The sequence below is a fragment of the Drosophila gunungcola genome, chromosome 3R, assembly GCF_025200985.1.
Source record: "Drosophila gunungcola strain Sukarami chromosome 3R, Dgunungcola_SK_2, whole genome shotgun sequence".
NCBI lineage: Eukaryota > Metazoa > Arthropoda > Insecta > Diptera > Drosophilidae > Drosophila > Drosophila gunungcola.
In genome coordinates, this window is record NC_069139.1 from 11,363,902 (window position 1) to 11,381,020 (window position 17,119).

Here is a 17,119-nt window from a genome sequence, read left to right on the forward strand (position 1 = left end):
TTGACTCGTGATTTCCTCGTCTTAGAGACCCGGGGATCGAGTACTTGTGGATGCTTTGCGAACCCGGACTTTTGCGTCAAACCTTGCCCATGCAACAATTGTTTCTTTGTGGAATTTACGTTTAATCAATGAATTTGGATCACAAACAGTAAATACGTCTTTAACGATAATTGCAGTTGAATTAAACATATTAAGATCAGGGGGTTGGAGTTGGAGTTTGGGTTGGGGTTGGGGTTCGGGTACCTTTTAATTATAAAAATATTGTATCTGCATTTTACATGTTTTGTTTTGCTACTATCGTTTTGCTCGAAATTACATAAGTCCAGCCTTAAACAAGTAATTTTCGTCACCAATCGCATTCGCGCACGCTCCATTATCCATAACACTCGGTTTCTTTCAATTCAATTTTGCATTTAAACGCTACGTTGCCTTAACTTCAGTCCTTTCGCAGAAAATCTAACCCTTAAATGTATTTAGCTCTTCGCCCGTCGACATTTCCTTCACATCCCCCGCATGCTGCAGACACTAAACATAAATTCAATACGTACGTACAGTTTCAAATTGGTTGCGGCATTCGGCATTAACTCGTCTAATACAAAAGGTGTAATGTTACGCGCCCATCCCATCTGATCCTTGCTTTCAATGCCTTCCTACCATTATCCCATCCACCTCTAACTACAATTAACTTCATCTTTGGCCGCATAACCTCGCATTACTTATTTAGCTCCTGTAAATATGAACTGCCTGCCTGTCTGTCTTTCTTTTGTTTTCCGCTAATAATTTATTTAAATGCACTAAAAGTTGCACGGACCGTTTGCCTATGGAGTCGGTGAACTATCCTGTAATTGTCGTGTTTTATACCTTCGATAAGCCAATGAAATGTGAGAAAATATGTTTCTATTTCGTCATCTGTTTGTTCGTTCTTTATGCATTGTTTGTTGATGGTTCGTATTGCGTTTATAAAATGCCAAAATTTGTGCAAATTTCTAAAACATTTCTTTTTTTTCCTTCTTGTATTATACTAAAATATTTTTAACTTTAAAATGTACTTTCTCTTTAGATTAAATTTTTGTTTTGTTTTCTTTTTTTTTCCTTTTGTTTCGTTTAAAATATTGCATTTTTATTTTATGTTTTTCTTTTGGAGGCTTTATCCCTGAGTGATTTAATTTCATTTGTTTGTCATTTATTGCAACTTTTTCTTTATAAACTTATTGTTTTATATTTTCTTATTCGATTTAGTGTGTCAAGAGAGAGAGAGAGAGAGAGAGTGTGAAAGAGACCAAGAAAATCGATGGCAAAATAATAACTCCTTGTTTGCTGTGAAGGTTGCTTAATTATTTATAAGTTGTCACGTTATTGTTTACAAATTGTCTCTGGGTTGCCAGCCCACTTCCTTTCGGGCCAACAAAACGCATTAATAATATGCTACCCTCTAGCGTAGTAACTGTATTTAGATTTGCTTAGTTTTGTTTCCTTTTTTTTCCATTACTTTTTGGCTAATTCATCTCCGCGTTTTACTTGTCTATATGTAATTTGCTGTTGTGTCGTGGGTGCTTCTTCTCTTGTAGGTGTGTAGTTAAAATATTTGTACTTCACTGCAAGTGTTTCAATTACGTTCCGCACTGTAAACTACTGTATATTCCGAACTGGCTGGTACCGATTCGAATAAATACACAAAGTTTCGGCACCAACTTAATGGGTTACATTCTGATTAAGTACATTTTTTTGTGAGAGATGTGCCGGAAAAAAGTTTTTGAACGGTGAAAAATGCATGGAAATGTCGCTCTGGCTCAAACTCTTAGGAAATTACGATTTGTATAAAATATGTATTCTGTATTTTAGCTGGTAAATGTTCACATTATAAGTGTGGTTCTTAACTCGACGAAAAAGGCTCAAAAGTTCTTTATTTTGGAATGTTTAACTATATTCATGCCCATTTGATTCGGAATCAAAAAGCTGGTTAAGTTTGAGCTCAGTGGGCCATTTGCGAATTGAGTGATCGAAACAAACAAGGAAAGAAACAAACATGTTGTCGAGTGTTCGCTTTACAGTATCTGATTCTGATTCCGCATCCGTATCTCTATATGTATCTGTAGGTTAGCGTATTTAGTTTGAAGCTTCGTATAACTATACAAGTGGTTGCAATATGCTGCATTGCTATGTATGTATGTATGCTCTTTTGGATCTGTTTAATCGTTTACTTTATCGTTAATCGTTAATCGTTAATCTCAAAATGCTTTGTATTTGAACAGTAAATTACGTTGTCACTTGCACGAAGTGTTTGCACTTTATTTCGGTTATTGTTTTATGCCGTTATTCCTATTCGGTTTTCATATGCTCTCTCTTTTGTATTTATATATAAAAATATCCATTTATACAGTTGTGTTTCCGGTTATTGTGGCCGTTGCATCTGCAGCGCTTGTTAATGTTTAGCGGTTCTGTTGGATTGTTGATCCGTGCTTTCTGCGATCCTATGGCTATTGCTGCTGTATAATGTGGCTCTTATAGCTATTTGTGGTTATCAGTTATCAGTTATCAGTATCAGTATCAGTATCGATTGGTAAGCTGGATATACATAGGTGTACTGTTGGTTATTGCAGTTGCAAGCAATGACAATGGTTGGAAGTTGGGCATGCATGCCAAGATGCAAGTTCGTATTGCGGCTTTCTGTCTAGTGTTTGGTGTGACTCGCGTCGAAGGTTTTCCTTTGAACATTCAAGTTTAAAAGCTTAAGATTACATGACCTCGATTCGGGTTTCCCTCTATGCCTATCGGTAAAATAAAATACAAGACTAGAAGTACAAATTTCGCTTGTAGAGCTTCTTACTTCCTTAAAAAATGTGCACAATTCAATAAGAATCTCCTCTGTGGCCTCAGGGGAACACACATTTACATTTACCATTTAATGTAGTGAACAAAAGCGCCGCGCGGGCAACAAAAAGGCAAATCAAAAGGATTATAAATTGCACATATATATGTATGTATAGTAAATCGGTTGCAGACATATTAACTTATTCTTAGAACAGCTTTCGACCGCCTACGATCGTCTCGTTTGTTTTTTGTTTATGCAGCGACTACAGATCACAGATCCCCAAAAAGAAACGAAAGCGTCGTTGAAGCGGCGTTATCTTCCCCTTAACATATGCGCATACTAAACTCGAATTTAAATCTGTCATTCTGCTGATTTGTACATTTCGATTGCTATACTTTGCTCGACTGTTTTGTGCGAAAATCTCAACTGAAAGAACTAAAGCTAAAGAACTGAAAGTGTCGTGAACAAAATCGTACTAATACTTGCATCCAGTAAGTATAACTCGTGTTTATTGAGGGTTATTGTAATTGGAGTTGGAGTTGGAGTTGGGTGACGCTCAGCAGGACCCCCAGTAAGCTCCCAGCGAATTTCAAAGGCAGCTCGTCTGCTCCCGGCACCAGGTAGTCCGATCCGTATACGGATCCCTATCCGCCACCGCCAGCAGCCCAGCCGCCCCTTATGGCTTGAAATTCGTCTGTGAGTTTACCAGAAGTCCTTGTACGATCCTCAGGAGCCGTGCAGCGCGTTGCTCTGCGCACTGTTGCCGCCGCCACCGCCGCCGCCGCCTCCTCCTCCTCCGGCGGATCCGTTCACATTTTGCGCGGACACCTCCGACTTGACCCGTCGGGCGATGTGGGAGCGTGTGTGCTTGCGCAAGTGATCCTTGCGATAGAAACCTGCGGATTGGCACATAGAAATCGGTTAATAACAAGCTAATAGGGCGTGAAGCTAAAGGCCTACTCACCTTTTCCACACTCGATGCATACGTGCTTCTTCTCGCCGGAATGGATGACAATGTGCAGAGTAAGCTGCTCCTTGCGCTTGAAGGACTTCATGCAGATCTGTGGGTATAAATTAATATTTATAATTTAACTACAAATTGTTATTCACTTGCAAAATCTAGTTTTTAAAACCTGTCTTTCCTTATATTTATATTTATATATATTGGTATAGACTACCAACAAGATTTGAGAGTTAAATTATTTAATTTTTTTTTAATATTTAAAAATATTATACCTATGGTAAATGTGGTGAAAACAATCTTTGATTTCTTTTTCCACAAGCTGAAAAAGCTATTTTCATTACCGCAGCTGTATATAATGAGTCTAATAAAATCGATATATATGGAAATACAAATCTATCAACGTTGGTTCAATATCGGCACCTTATTGATGAATCACAGACTACAAGGATTTACTATAAATTCGTCATCAAAATATATGTATATTAATTTAATAAAATGTAATTTAAATATTTGAGGGATTGAAAAGTTATTCTCATTTGTTAAACAATAAAATCAAAGGCAATAGTGAGGGAAGTTTCTAGTCTTCTCCCTCGACTCACATTGCAAACGTGCGGCCTGTCCGGTATGTGGGAGAGCTTGTGCCTGGTCAGGTGGTCCTTGCGCTTCAGCGCCGCATTGCAGATGTCGCAGACGAAGCGCCGCTCCACGGCGTGCGAGATGACGTGCTGCTCGATGAGGCTGCGGTCCGGATAGGCCATCTGGCACTCCGGGCAGCAGTAGAGCGTGGAGCCGTCCAGTGCCTTCGTCTCGCGGATCTCGCCAGGCTTGGGGCGCGGCTTCTTCTCCTTTGGTGGTTTCTTCTTTTTGGTCTTCTTGCCGCTGGCCGTGCCCGTGGCGCCGCTGGCGTTCGTGGTGCCCACGGATCCGGAGCTGGACACAGCGCCGGCGCCACCATTGGTCACCGCCCCGTTGGCGTTGCCGTTCACCCCGTTGCTGGTGCCGCCATTCGTCAGCGCCGCTCCGTTGGCGTCCGTCATGTTGGTCATGTGCCCGCCGTGGTCCATGCCCACCAACCCGTTGTGGTGGCCGCCGTTCGCCCCATTGTTGCTGGGCGTCAGGGCCACGCCCCCCAGCGCCAGGCTGGCCAAATTGGTGCCATTCTTCAGGACATCGCCGGTGGACTCCTTCTTAATGGTCTCCGAGTACTTGAGGAAGTGCTGTATGGAGATGGGCAGTGTGGCGGAGAGCAGGTGCGACGAGTAGTCCACCGTGTTGGCCGTGTTGGCCAGCGTCTGCCAGGATTGGTTCACATTCTGTAGGATCTGCTGGTTGAGGACTGTGGGCAGAGAAAAGAATATACAAATTGTAGTTTGAAAAACAAACGGATGCAGAGACTTAAAAACAATTTCAACGTTTTCTAAAGCACTAAAGCGCTTTGTTTTAATGCTTTTAAATCTCCGAATTTTCTTTAGTATTATATGGTCTCCTTGTTTAAGTCCCTGAGTACACCCCTTCACAAATGTACGTGCAAAAAAGTCATTTTAAGCCTCTGAATTTCTTACGAGATATAACTAAAACTAACATAACCATAAAATCGATTTCCACCCATTTTTGTTTTTATCTTCCGGAATTGACAAATTGCTTTTATGTTTGTTGTATTGCAATACCACAATTAAAGCTTTTAAATGAATAAATATTTTTTTCTTCGCCCAAAGCCTTTTGCACAATTCTTTTCTGCTTAAATTAGGCAACTAAAAAAAACCATTTTGGAGCTGGCCTACAAATATATACATATGTATATGCATGTGTATGTTGGGGTAGTAACAAAGTTTATGAGGTCTGCTCCGGAATATGATTTAGTAAATTTCTTAATCTTACACGAATGTATATATTAAATTCCCTTGCAAATTGCAGTACCATTTTGTTTAAAATGAAAACTGAGGCACACAATTTCACAAATAATTTATAGACACCAATGTTCAATTGGTTTGAAATCAATAGAGAATTGTGCTTAACTACTAAAAAATGACTAACCAAAAATCAATATTCACACGTTTCACGCTAAAACCAAAAACATGATTTCTAGGGAGAAAAAACGTAGTTTCATTTGATTAAATAATGTTTTGAACATAGTTATAATATAATAATTAATAATTACCGGAGCAGCCAAGCTAAAATTTGAACGTATTAAATATCTCGAAACTTTGTGACCGGAAAGGGCTTGTCTATGCTCAAAAATCCCAGGATAGTAACCATTTACTGCCAAGGACATTTCGCCCCCAACCACTCGATTTGGCGGTGAAAACTTTTCGCCTTAGCAGCGTGCGTAATCAGGATGAGAAAAGCAACATCCACTTGTTTAAGGTGGCTCGGCGTAAAACTGGATGAAAAAGTATGCTATGGTGCCATTATGGCCCCAAAAACCACCCACACCCACACCTGCTTGGGGGACAGCAGACAGGCCCAAAAACATTTATAAATAACGAAGCCGAAGGGAGACGCACGACGAGTGATGACTGCGTCCTTGAAATACACATATACCAACCCGAAACGGCGCTGTACATACAGCTCAGCTTCCCCGAGCCTCCCACATTCTAGCCGACAACGGAACCACCCATCACCCACCACCCATCACCCACTATACGCCCACTAAGCTCCCTCCTTGCGGGTCGGCGACTCACCTTCTTCCCGGTCACGTTCGATTTTTGGATGGATTTTACCCTTATGATCGGCCGCAGCGGCTGCATTGAGAAAGTTCAGATCGCCCTGCGGCTGTGAGTACGGTATGGATATATTCTGGCCATATTGCATGTTGTTGGCAGCCGAAACTGAAAAGAGAGAAACTTTTCAAATTAATATAGGCCTGAAAGTGGTTTAGTGAATTTAGGGAATTTAGGGGGGAGAGGGATAAAAGAGTTTTAGACATTTACACATGGTGAGCACAGCCTTTGTATAAATTGTGTATATAGTTTTTGACTTAGGATTAGCTTCTTCACAGCGATTTAATCCACTTTCAACACAATTCGGCCGCCGCTCTCGCACACAACGCACTCTGGCCGACTACCTACAACCGACTGGGCCTGGCCGGAGTTTCCCGAATTGGCGGCTCCGGCTCCTGGTTCCGGCCAATGTCTCCGGCCGGCTCCGAATCGAATCCCATGGCTCAGCTGGCGAGCCGAATAAAGATCGGGTGCCGGCACAAAAACAACATACGGCCGACAAAGTAACGACGCTGTGGCACGACACACGTTCCCCCGTTTATATATACACGCCGACTATATAGATATATACATATACGCATGTATCTAGGGCCAGTAACGCTGTGCTTGTGTGTACGTAGCAACATTTTCTGCATGTACAAATATTGGGGCGGACTTTGGTTGTAAATTAAACTCAAATACTGATACAAACAAGTTAACAGCAGAAATTCTATTTAATGTCTGCCAAAGATTATCACTCATACGCAGGATATTACCCATACGCAGTGTTGGCGTAGTCTTAAACACTACTTATTAAATTGTTTAATCTATTTATCGGTAACTATTAAAAATTTGGATATATCTTATTTTTCTGATATAATTAATTGTCTAGAAATAATAATAGTAATTAGTATTACAAATATTAAAAATAAAGCATTTTTTATATCGATCAGTATATATTCGATAATTAAACAATAAAATGTTATGTCACATCTACTTTTTATATAGATCAGTAAAATATTTCTCATAATGGAAATTAATTTTTTAGGAACAAGGTTTACTTTATAAAGAAAGAGGCTTTATAACTAGGTAATGTTTAAAATGTTCGATTTTGGATCCAATTAATATTAAAAATTAACTATTCACATGTTTTATGTAAATAAATAACTCCATTGAAAACTTTAAGGTCCCTCAGTCAAAGTTTAATTAACTGTATTAAACTGTAAGCCTGTAATATTCCACATTTAAAACATATAAGTTCCACTCCAAAGTCCATAAATATGTATCGGCACCGTATAGTTAACCACGTTGTTCCTACTCGCCGAACGTGCGTGTGCCTACGAATTGTTGTTGTCTGCTGGCTGTCGTCGCCTCCCCTACCGCCCATTCCCGCCCCTTTGGCCACACGCTGCCGTCTGCCAAGGCCAAATTTTCACACACACACACATACACACAGAGGCACACACGTGTTTTCGGGCCCCGACAACGCATACATAGGAAAAAGGAAATTAAAACTGAAACTGAAAATGCCGGCCGTCGCGCACACGCCCGAATGTATGCCATAGGAAAAGCGTTCCCCACTTTTCGGGGTTTTCGGCGGGTGTGCATATTCCCCCCTCAGATTTCCCGATCCCCCATACTCTTGAATTTTCCCTGCTTCTTGGCGTTTTCTCAGCCGGGTGCTCAGTTTTATAAATAACATTCTCGGGCTGTTGCCAATTGCCTGGTTTTTTCAGACTGCTCCTGCTTCCTTTAGAAAATTCATGGCCCGATTTCGGGTGGAAGGATTCAGGAAGCTGTACTTTATATTTTATAATGTTATTCAGAAAACGAATCGAAAAACAAACTTCCTTTTCTTCTGTTCTTCTGGCTGACGTGGTGAAATTTCTGTGTCCCTGTGCGTGTGGTCTCTGTTAGTCTTAGTCGGTGTATAAATTACCATTCGACCTTGGGCCGCAACTTAACATACTTCCAAATGCTTTAATTTTTCGCATAGGGCAAAGTCTTTTCGGGCTAGAAAAGCTACTCAACATGTTACTTTAACAAAGTCGTTGAAGCAGAATTAATTTAAATTGAAAACATATGCTTATGCAAATGAATATGGGTAAATGTATAAACGAATTTAATCTAAAAAATAATAAATGTTACTTGTTCTGAATTTTCCTGTTTATGTTTATATTGGTGAGGTCTTGGGACACATATCATCAAAAATATATAATAGAAAGCGATAAGGATATAAGTCAAGTTCCAGCAAAAGTAGGCAGTACATTTTTAATTGCCTACATTTTGCTCTGCCAAACTGAAAGATCTTATAAAAAAGTAAAATCAAGAAAACTTTGGATCTATAAAAATTTGATATGTTTGTAAGGATTCTTTATTGTTTATTTATAATAAAATAAAAAAATAACCCAAATTATAAGAATTGTTTTCGGGCAATGATTCAAGAAGTTGTGAAAGTTTTGTTTAATCTCAAAACTGGGTTTACTCTAGACTTCAAAGTATAAATTAGCTTATAAATAAGCTTTGATAATTACATAAAATTTAATTAATAAAATAATTTTTATAATTGGTTGTAGTGGATTGTTAAAGCAACAACTCCGGTAAATGGCTTTCAAATATCATGATTAAATGAAAACTGAACGGCAATCATAGAAACGGTTCAAAGGCAGCCGGAAAAATCGGCCGGAGTGGCCGAAAATACGGAGCCATGGCAACAACAATGGCGGGTGGTGTGCGCGGATGGCAACCGGCATTCGTGGCATTTCACTTTTCACTTCACTTTCCCATGAACGGGATGACGGCAACGACAGGGAAAACAACGTACGGCGTGGAGGAGACGAATATATCGCCGGAATCGGAGCCGGAGTAGCGAGTCAAAGTCGGTGAAGTCGGAAACACGGCCAAGCGAGAGTGAGAGAGCGGAGAGAGTGGAGAGAGTTACGGAGAGAGTGGCGGAGAGTGAGAGAGCAAAGTGGGGTTCTGGGCGGATCGTTCGTTAAGCAAAGTGGAACAAAATGGAAAGGAATGCGCCTGGCAGCGATTTCAAAAACATGGCGTTTATCTGCTCCTGTCCATGTCAATGTGTGTCGCCTGACTCAGTGTGCGTGTGAGAGGGAGAGGCAGTGAAAGCGGTTAGAGCGCCCGCGCGGGAGAGGGAGAGAGTGCTAGAGAGTGAGAGAGCGTGGCGTGGTTGGGAAAAACTGCAACCCCTAACGGAGTTGGGCGAAACTTGACCCCAAGCAGAGAGAGTAAGTGGGAAAGAGTGGGGGTGGGAAATTAAAAGGGTGAGAGAACTTTACATTATAAAAAATGATTATTTCATAATATATATATATCAATATAATAATAAACAAATTTAAATATTTATTTTTATTGATAATTTAAAGCTTAATAGTAATAACACAAAATTTTTTTTTTGTGTACAATATGTTCCCATTTAGAAATTATTTAGTTTCCTATAGAACACATAATTATTTAAATAATTTAATATAAACAATCATACTTAAACTAATCAGACAACACAATAGCTTGCATTTATCGATTAATAACAAAGTAAGCTATATCTCAATAATATACATTTTTTATGGTGAATATTAGGAAGTGTACTTTTTCTCAGTGTAGGTCTGCGGGGGAGAAATCAGGCAAAAACGAGAGGGGTACAATGCAAACGGCGCCAACGGCAGAGTTTAAGTCATCAGCGCCAGAAAGATGAAAAAAAGAAAAACTCGAAAACTCAACGGCCGCTTTAAGCCTTAAAGTCAATGGGGGAAAACAAAGAAATAAATAATCAATGATGGTTAATATTTATTTATCTATACCCATTCAAATGAAAGGGCTTGCTTTTGGGGATCGGGGTTTGTTTGCCCATCGTAATTGCTTTATCATGCGCACTTTTTTAGTGTTGCATACATCCAGGCAACGATTTGGGGGTGTAACCAGTCATTCACACCCATGAAGCACATACATCTATGTACTGTGCACATAGGTACATAAGTACGTTTACATGTACATACATAAAAAATGCAAATGGCTTTATGGCTGGGGTGTCTGCTGAACATTAGGGGGACGTTAATAAAGGGCAGAGGACTGTGTCCTCGACAACAAAATACCCGGTGTCCACTGAAACTTAAAATATTTCGGTCTAAAGGATTAAAGTCATACAATTTAATGTCTCTTAAATAACAAAGAAAATTTACGAGATAAGCCTGGTAGTGTAATATGAAAATTGGTTTAAAAAAATTGATTTCGTTGTTTATTATTAATATGAACGTAAAAATTTTTTTTAGGTTAATTTTGAAATATTAAGGCAAAGCGAAACTAATTCTTGTTTTTAAAATATTTGTATAGAAAAATAACCATTATTTATGGAATTGGCAAAAAGATACATGAGTTTGAAAGTATTGAACATTTTTTTTTATTTTTTGTTGTTGGTTGACTTTTTAAGTAACTCCGAGTGGCCTATGCAGACTTTGATAGTTTGATTATCAAATAAACTAACTTCACATATATTATTAAGAAAACAATCTTAATATGGATTGAAATGAAAATCATAAGTCCCTTGTCAGTTCTTAGAGCCATAAATGGAAATTATAAACTCGTAGAACAAATGATCTAACAAATTAACTTTTTCAGTTGGTTCGCACTCACAGAAATATTTTCATATAGATATATTTTTATTGCAGCTTGATAATCATATGCTGCTATGGGTTTTCCAACATCTGAACTCCTTGCAACCATTCTCCCAATCTTAGCCAGGTATTTATATGTTTGCATTTCGAGACCCATACCCAGAGGGCTAATTTAAGGGTCCAGCGATATCTACATCTACTGCTGCACATTTCCTGGTAACCCAATAATGATTTATACAAGCAAACCGACCAAGCAAATTATCGGGTAGGTATCGAAAGATAAACCTCGAGCAGGTCACAGAGTCGCAGGGCAGCGATAATGCAGCTAATAAGCGAGAAAAGCAGGAGAATGCAGTAGCTCGAGTACGTGGGACACTTTACCTGCCTGGGATCAGCCGCACACAGTCCACCGAATACCCAGACCCAGACCCATAGATTACATCCAATCGTTTGTGCGTACAATACATACGTATTGGAAGAGATAAAACACACACACACACTCGCAAACGCATTTTCCTGTTATAGCAGGTAAAAAATATAAAACGCTAAACTGGAAATATAATGCGTAGCTCCAAAGCCGGGATCAATGAACCTAGCCGATGCAGAGGAGTTTGGGTCTGGGCTTGGTTCTCCACTTTCCAATAAATGCAAGTGGAAAATATCTGTGCAGTTGCCAGGGCAAAAATAAATTATGAAATGCAGTCCAAAGGTTTGGGGGTTGCCCTGGGAATCTAATTATGCAAGCAAATGCAACTAATTAGTATTGATAAGAAGAAGGAGCCTGTGGTTAGGGGTAAGTATGGGGGTTATGTATTCCATATATCGGGGGTGGGACCGGTCACACCCTGCCACTAACAAAAAAAGTCGCAACTTGGCAGGAAGTCAGTGCAATTAAAAAGGCAAAGGCAGGCTCTCGGGGGTTGGGGGTTGTAAACTCACACACACACTCTCACTTAACACACACACACACAAAACATATATGTATTTAATTGTATTTCTATGTATGTGCTTAAGTAGCTGAAGAGAGCAGCGAAACCCACCCCTACAAAAAAACAAAGTGAAATGCAGCAAATTCAAAAGTTATTTGAGTTCATTGCATTTTCAAGCCACGCAAAACAACAACAGCCATAGCTCACTTACACACACACACACCCACACAATAACACCCACTTGGGGGTGGGTGGTAATGACTCAAAACATAGAGCGGAATATACTCGTATAAAAAGAGAGCAAAACAAAAACAACGACGAAAAAATCGTTAAATTCAGCTTTGATGACAGGGTATACTCGCACTCGTACTAAGTCGCTCCACCCCGCGAACCAACCCCCAAAAAATTGTAGTGCGGTTTACAAATTGCCAGATGAAGACGTCTTCGCTGGCCAGAAAGCGAGAATATCGGGGATGGGGGTGGAAAACCCGCTTCCACCAACACATGTCTTTATGCGAATGCCAGTAAGTAGATCCAGATGGAAGCCACCTTTCGCTGCCAATTCATGGAAAGTATAGTTTAAGTCTCAAGTGGGAAGTTATATGTGAAAATCCTAATTTAAACCGGCCAGCTTTTAGTTCAGAAATAACCTTAAGTGAAACAAAACTATAAATAAATTTGTTGTAAAATTTAAAAAGCGTTACTATACTGCTGCCAAACTGAAGTTTTAGAACTTAACAGATATAACTTGGCTACGACTGATTTTTTTAAAGTGCAAAGCTAATTTTTGCTTACTCTTCAAGTATATATGTACATATGTACACATAAGTAACGAAGTGCTTTCATTTCCCGTCTTCATTTCTAAGGATTAATGTAATGGGCATAGCAAAAACAAATTTTGTATATTAACCTATTCGACAATCAAAAAGCGATATTTACCAACATTTTTCAATCCTCCCTGTTCATATGAAGTTTAAAATTTATATTAAGAAAGATATCTGTTGAGTTCATACAAATATTTATTCACTATTACTTCATAAAACGAACTACCTAAGAGCTAGTCAAGCCAACTAAAAAAAATACAACTATGAATTAAACTATTCAGCTACCACTCTTTTGTGGTCTAGGAGTCTATCTATAGTTTGTTTACGTTTATACTCCAATTCATATTTACTTTTTAAGATAAAATTAACTTTTTTAGAAAACAAAAGTTAGCCAGGCCAGTTGTATTACCAACAAAAGTAGTTCCCCCCTTCTGCCTCAAATCAGTTATCCTGTGTAGGGCATTAGGCGGGGCACTAGCCCGACCCCCACTGCCGCTGGCTCTGCCACCGCCGCCTCTGCCTCTGCCTCTGTCGCTGCTTGAGTGAGAGTGTATACCCCCTGACGCTATAACGCCAGCGTCGCTGCCCGCAGCGGGCGAAAATAAATCGATAAAAATAAAATAAATTTTTAGTGATTATGTTATACAGACACATGTGCATGCATGTGCATGCTTATGCATGTGGTCGGGATGGGATGGGATAGTGTGGTGTGGTGTGGTACCGTATGTAGTGTATTCGTAGTCTCTATGGCAGATTCACTTACCGTTGGGCACATTCTGATTAAAGTGATTGCCATTGGTCTGATAGCGCTGCACATGGTTATCGGTGCCGGCCGCCGCCGCTGCGGCTGCTGCATTCGCGGCGGCCGAGGGGGGCGTGCCGAAGGCGCCGGGCGTCTGGGCGTCGAATTTAGCGGCAAACTGGTGGATGCCGGAGAAGGGGCCGCCGAACGCGGAGAAGTTCATCATGTCAGGATCGGGAGCGCAGGGGTTTACTGGATGTTACTAGGGGGCCTCGAGGGGCCCTTTTTCGTTTGGAAAGATAATCCTCAAAATCGGTTTAAGCACTATACTGGATCGGTGTGTTTTGTTGTAAATTTTCTGTTTTCTGCACAACGCGGAACGCGATGACGAAGAGTGGGTGGTAGTGATGTTGGCGGTGGTGGTGTGCTTTCTGTTGTTGTTTTCCTGTTCTCCGCCGCCGCTGGTGGGGGTTGGTTTTCTTTACTTCGCCTCCTTTTCACTAGCACTGTCCACAAACACACACAAACGACACACACACACACACACACTGGCGCGCGTACGAGCGCACAGTTTTATGCTGTGCTTTGCTTTTTCGGGGGTAGAAAAGCAGAAAAGCGGGCCCAAACACAACACACTCACTCACACTCGCACACGCGGAGAACCACTTTCGGTTTCGATTCTCGATTCTCGCCGCTGGATTCTGATGATTCTCGAACTAAACTCGCAACGCAGCACGCACACACACCCCGGCGGAACGGAGCGGAATCGCACTAAAGTCTCGCTTACGGTTTCTACGGTTTCGCTTACGACCGGCTCGTAGAGGCTCCGAATTCAAACTAAAAGTAACATTACAACGAGGCGAAAGAAAGCGGAAACACTGGGCCAGGCAAAACGACGCGGACGCAAACGGCGGCAGCGCTGCGACGCAAATGACAGTGACAGTGCCCAGGGGCAATGCAGGGTATATCGGTTGGACGGTTGAGTGTCGTCCACTCTTCACGATAGTTTTTAACTTGGGGTTTATCTTCTTCATTAACTATATCTCCTGTTTAGTCTAAATGGCAGTTCAGTTATTATAAACCGTTAAACTAAAATTCAAAAGTGTATCTTTAGTTGGTGGAAAGAATGTATTTTTAAGTTTTCTATAAATAAAAAATCTGGTCTAAGCAAACATTTAATTTATATTTTAATGTTAAAATTTTTTATTTCAATAAATAAATAGAAAACAAACATTTTAGAGATGTGCGATCGATGCCCATAACTAAAACCATGCATTTTTAAAGAATTTTGACTTTTAGATTATAGATTTTTCAGATATTCCGATTTGTTGAAATATAGAGTCAAGAAACCTAAACTGATATCCCGCATCTACTGGGTAGCAGATAGTCGCATTCGCTCCAACTGCAGCACTGCAGCATTCTTACATGTTTGTATTAGTTCGCTGTGTGTTTGTACGATTGTCTGTACTGTATGTGCGCCTGTGTGCCGCTTTGAGGGTGGAAGTTTTTCTACTTCTCTGGAAAATGCGCGTTTATTTGTACGTTGTACGTTCCTTACATTTCGCTGCACCGAGCGCCGGGCATATGACACTGGCCCCAGGCCCCTGCTGCCTGCTCCCGAGATTGGCTTGGTTAGTTGGCCAGATTGCTGGGCAGAACGTTTATGCGCGATCCGTGCAGGCGAAGTGCAATTTATGCTGGAACTGAGACCGAGCCTCACAGCCAGACACGCAGCGAGACACGAAATTCGCTGTAAGTTATCAGGATGAAAACCGGTTGGGAGCAAAGCATAAAAACTGGTTTCCAGCGAGAGATGAGCTACTTTTTGTGACCGCCGTCGGGGCAAATACAACTGAAATGACAACGCCAAGCAGGATGACTTTTCGAATATGTGGTATTGGTATTAAGCACAAACCAAAAAGGCCATAAAGATTGCATTTTTTTAATAATAAGATATCAAATTATTTGCATTGTACAATTGTATTTCTTTAACATTTTTAGTTGCCCTGAAATGGTTCAAATGAGGCAATGTTCAGTAGGGACAGTAAAGTTTTTTGAAGAAAGTAAGTTAATATTTTAAAATTTTGAAGACTAAACGTTTATTTTATGAAATGCATTAAGTAACTGTCAATATGCCCCATTAGCTTGCTGGTAGGGCATTCACAGATCGGTGCTGACTGTCCACAAGAAAAACGCACATACAATGCGCCTTGTATTTTTATTTGGTTTTCCTACTTTTTGGGGTTGTGTGGTATTGCTGTGCATTTATACGTTTACATGTGAATGTCCGTATGTGCTGGCGTATGTACCGTGTGTTTTCAAGTATCTATGTTTGGTTATATGCTTGTGTGCATGTATTTGGATCTGTTTGCCAACGGAGAAGGTGAGGAGAGGGAGAGAGCGAGAGCGTTCTCGGGCGCATTGCTCTCGTTGCATTCAATTCTGCTTCTGCTGTATTGTATGTTGTATTAATGAAAGTGAGTCCAGCAGCAAAAGAAAGCAGGCCGTGGCTCAGCTGCACTACGACAAGTTCTGTTTCTGACTCTGCTTTTGTTCTCCCCCCTTCGGTTCGCAAGTGTTTTTTATATTTTCCAGACCCACAGCAAAGGGTTCGAGATCGGCACAATAACGCCTCCTAAGATTTTCGACCCATTTTTAAGACACTGATCTAACTTAAACTTTGTGTACTTCTTGCGCTTATTAAAGACAGTTATCCATTTAACAAATAATTCTATATTTCTATATAACTAAAATTTATATATTACCAAAAAAATTATGAAATAATACTTTTAACAACTTTATTAAATATTTTTAAAAAATTTCTTGAAAACTCAAATAATCGAAAAATAGAATTTGAATACGATAATTGTTTTTAAGATACAAATTTTTTTTATATTCACTTTAATCATGTGGAGGGCACTGACAAGTCGGTGCGACTGCAATTTAATTTTTATGTGTTAATGCACACACACACGAGCACTTGCATAAATGCCAGTGTGTGCACGTCTGTATGTCTTTCTCATTCTTGTTTTTTCCTGTGCAGTCTTGTCTTCTACTCGTTTTATTAAGAGGGTTGGAGTTTTTTTTACGTTCTCTCACATTCTCCTTGCTTCGTCTCTCTCTCTCTCTCTTTTGCTCTCTCTCGCCTTCTCTTTCTGCCGCGCTTGAACCTTTGAATGCAATGCTTTGTTTAGCTTGATTTTCGAACAATTGCAACTGTTACATGTGTTTATCTAGAATTTTATATGCACATTTTACAATTATGAATTATTGTCGGGCGATGAAGGGAATATGTTAAATATCGGATCTCGCTCGTACAACTCGATCACCGCCACTATCAAATATTTAGATACACTCACATATGGGCACAATGTACCTGCAGATACATTTGTATGTACATACATAAGTATCTATGTATGTTAATGTTATTATGTCTGTATGTACGTAACTCGTTTCCCTATTCAGCATCCTCCCAAGACCCCATTCCCATTTCACTCGCTCACATCCATTATAATCATGGA

At 40.1% G+C, this 17,119-nt stretch overlaps 1 protein-coding gene across 3 annotated transcripts; it reads right to left on the reverse strand.

Moving 5' to 3' along the window:
- Positions 1-1,068: 1,068 nt before the first annotated feature.
- On the reverse strand, positions 1,069-15,419 carry LOC128253045 (fez family zinc finger protein 2). 3 transcript variants are annotated; one of them, XM_052981240.1, is made up of 6 exons: positions 15,024-15,419; positions 13,620-14,687; positions 6,458-6,604; positions 4,376-5,112; positions 3,777-3,873; positions 1,069-3,708 (listed from the first exon to the last, which is right to left on the reverse strand). In XM_052981240.1, exons 2-6 carry the CDS (start codon positions 13,822-13,824, stop codon positions 3,539-3,541), a joined length of 1,356 nt encoding a protein of 451 aa, XP_052837200.1. In that variant the 5' UTR covers positions 13,825-14,687; positions 15,024-15,419; the 3' UTR covers positions 1,069-3,538. The 3 variants fall into 3 exon arrangements, with proteins under 3 accessions (XP_052837200.1, XP_052837201.1, XP_052837202.1); XM_052981241.1 differs by having other exon boundaries at positions 15,157-15,404; XM_052981242.1 differs by lacking the exons at positions 13,620-14,687; positions 15,024-15,419 and adding an exon at positions 6,707-6,836.
- Positions 15,420-17,119: the final 1,700 nt, after the last annotated feature.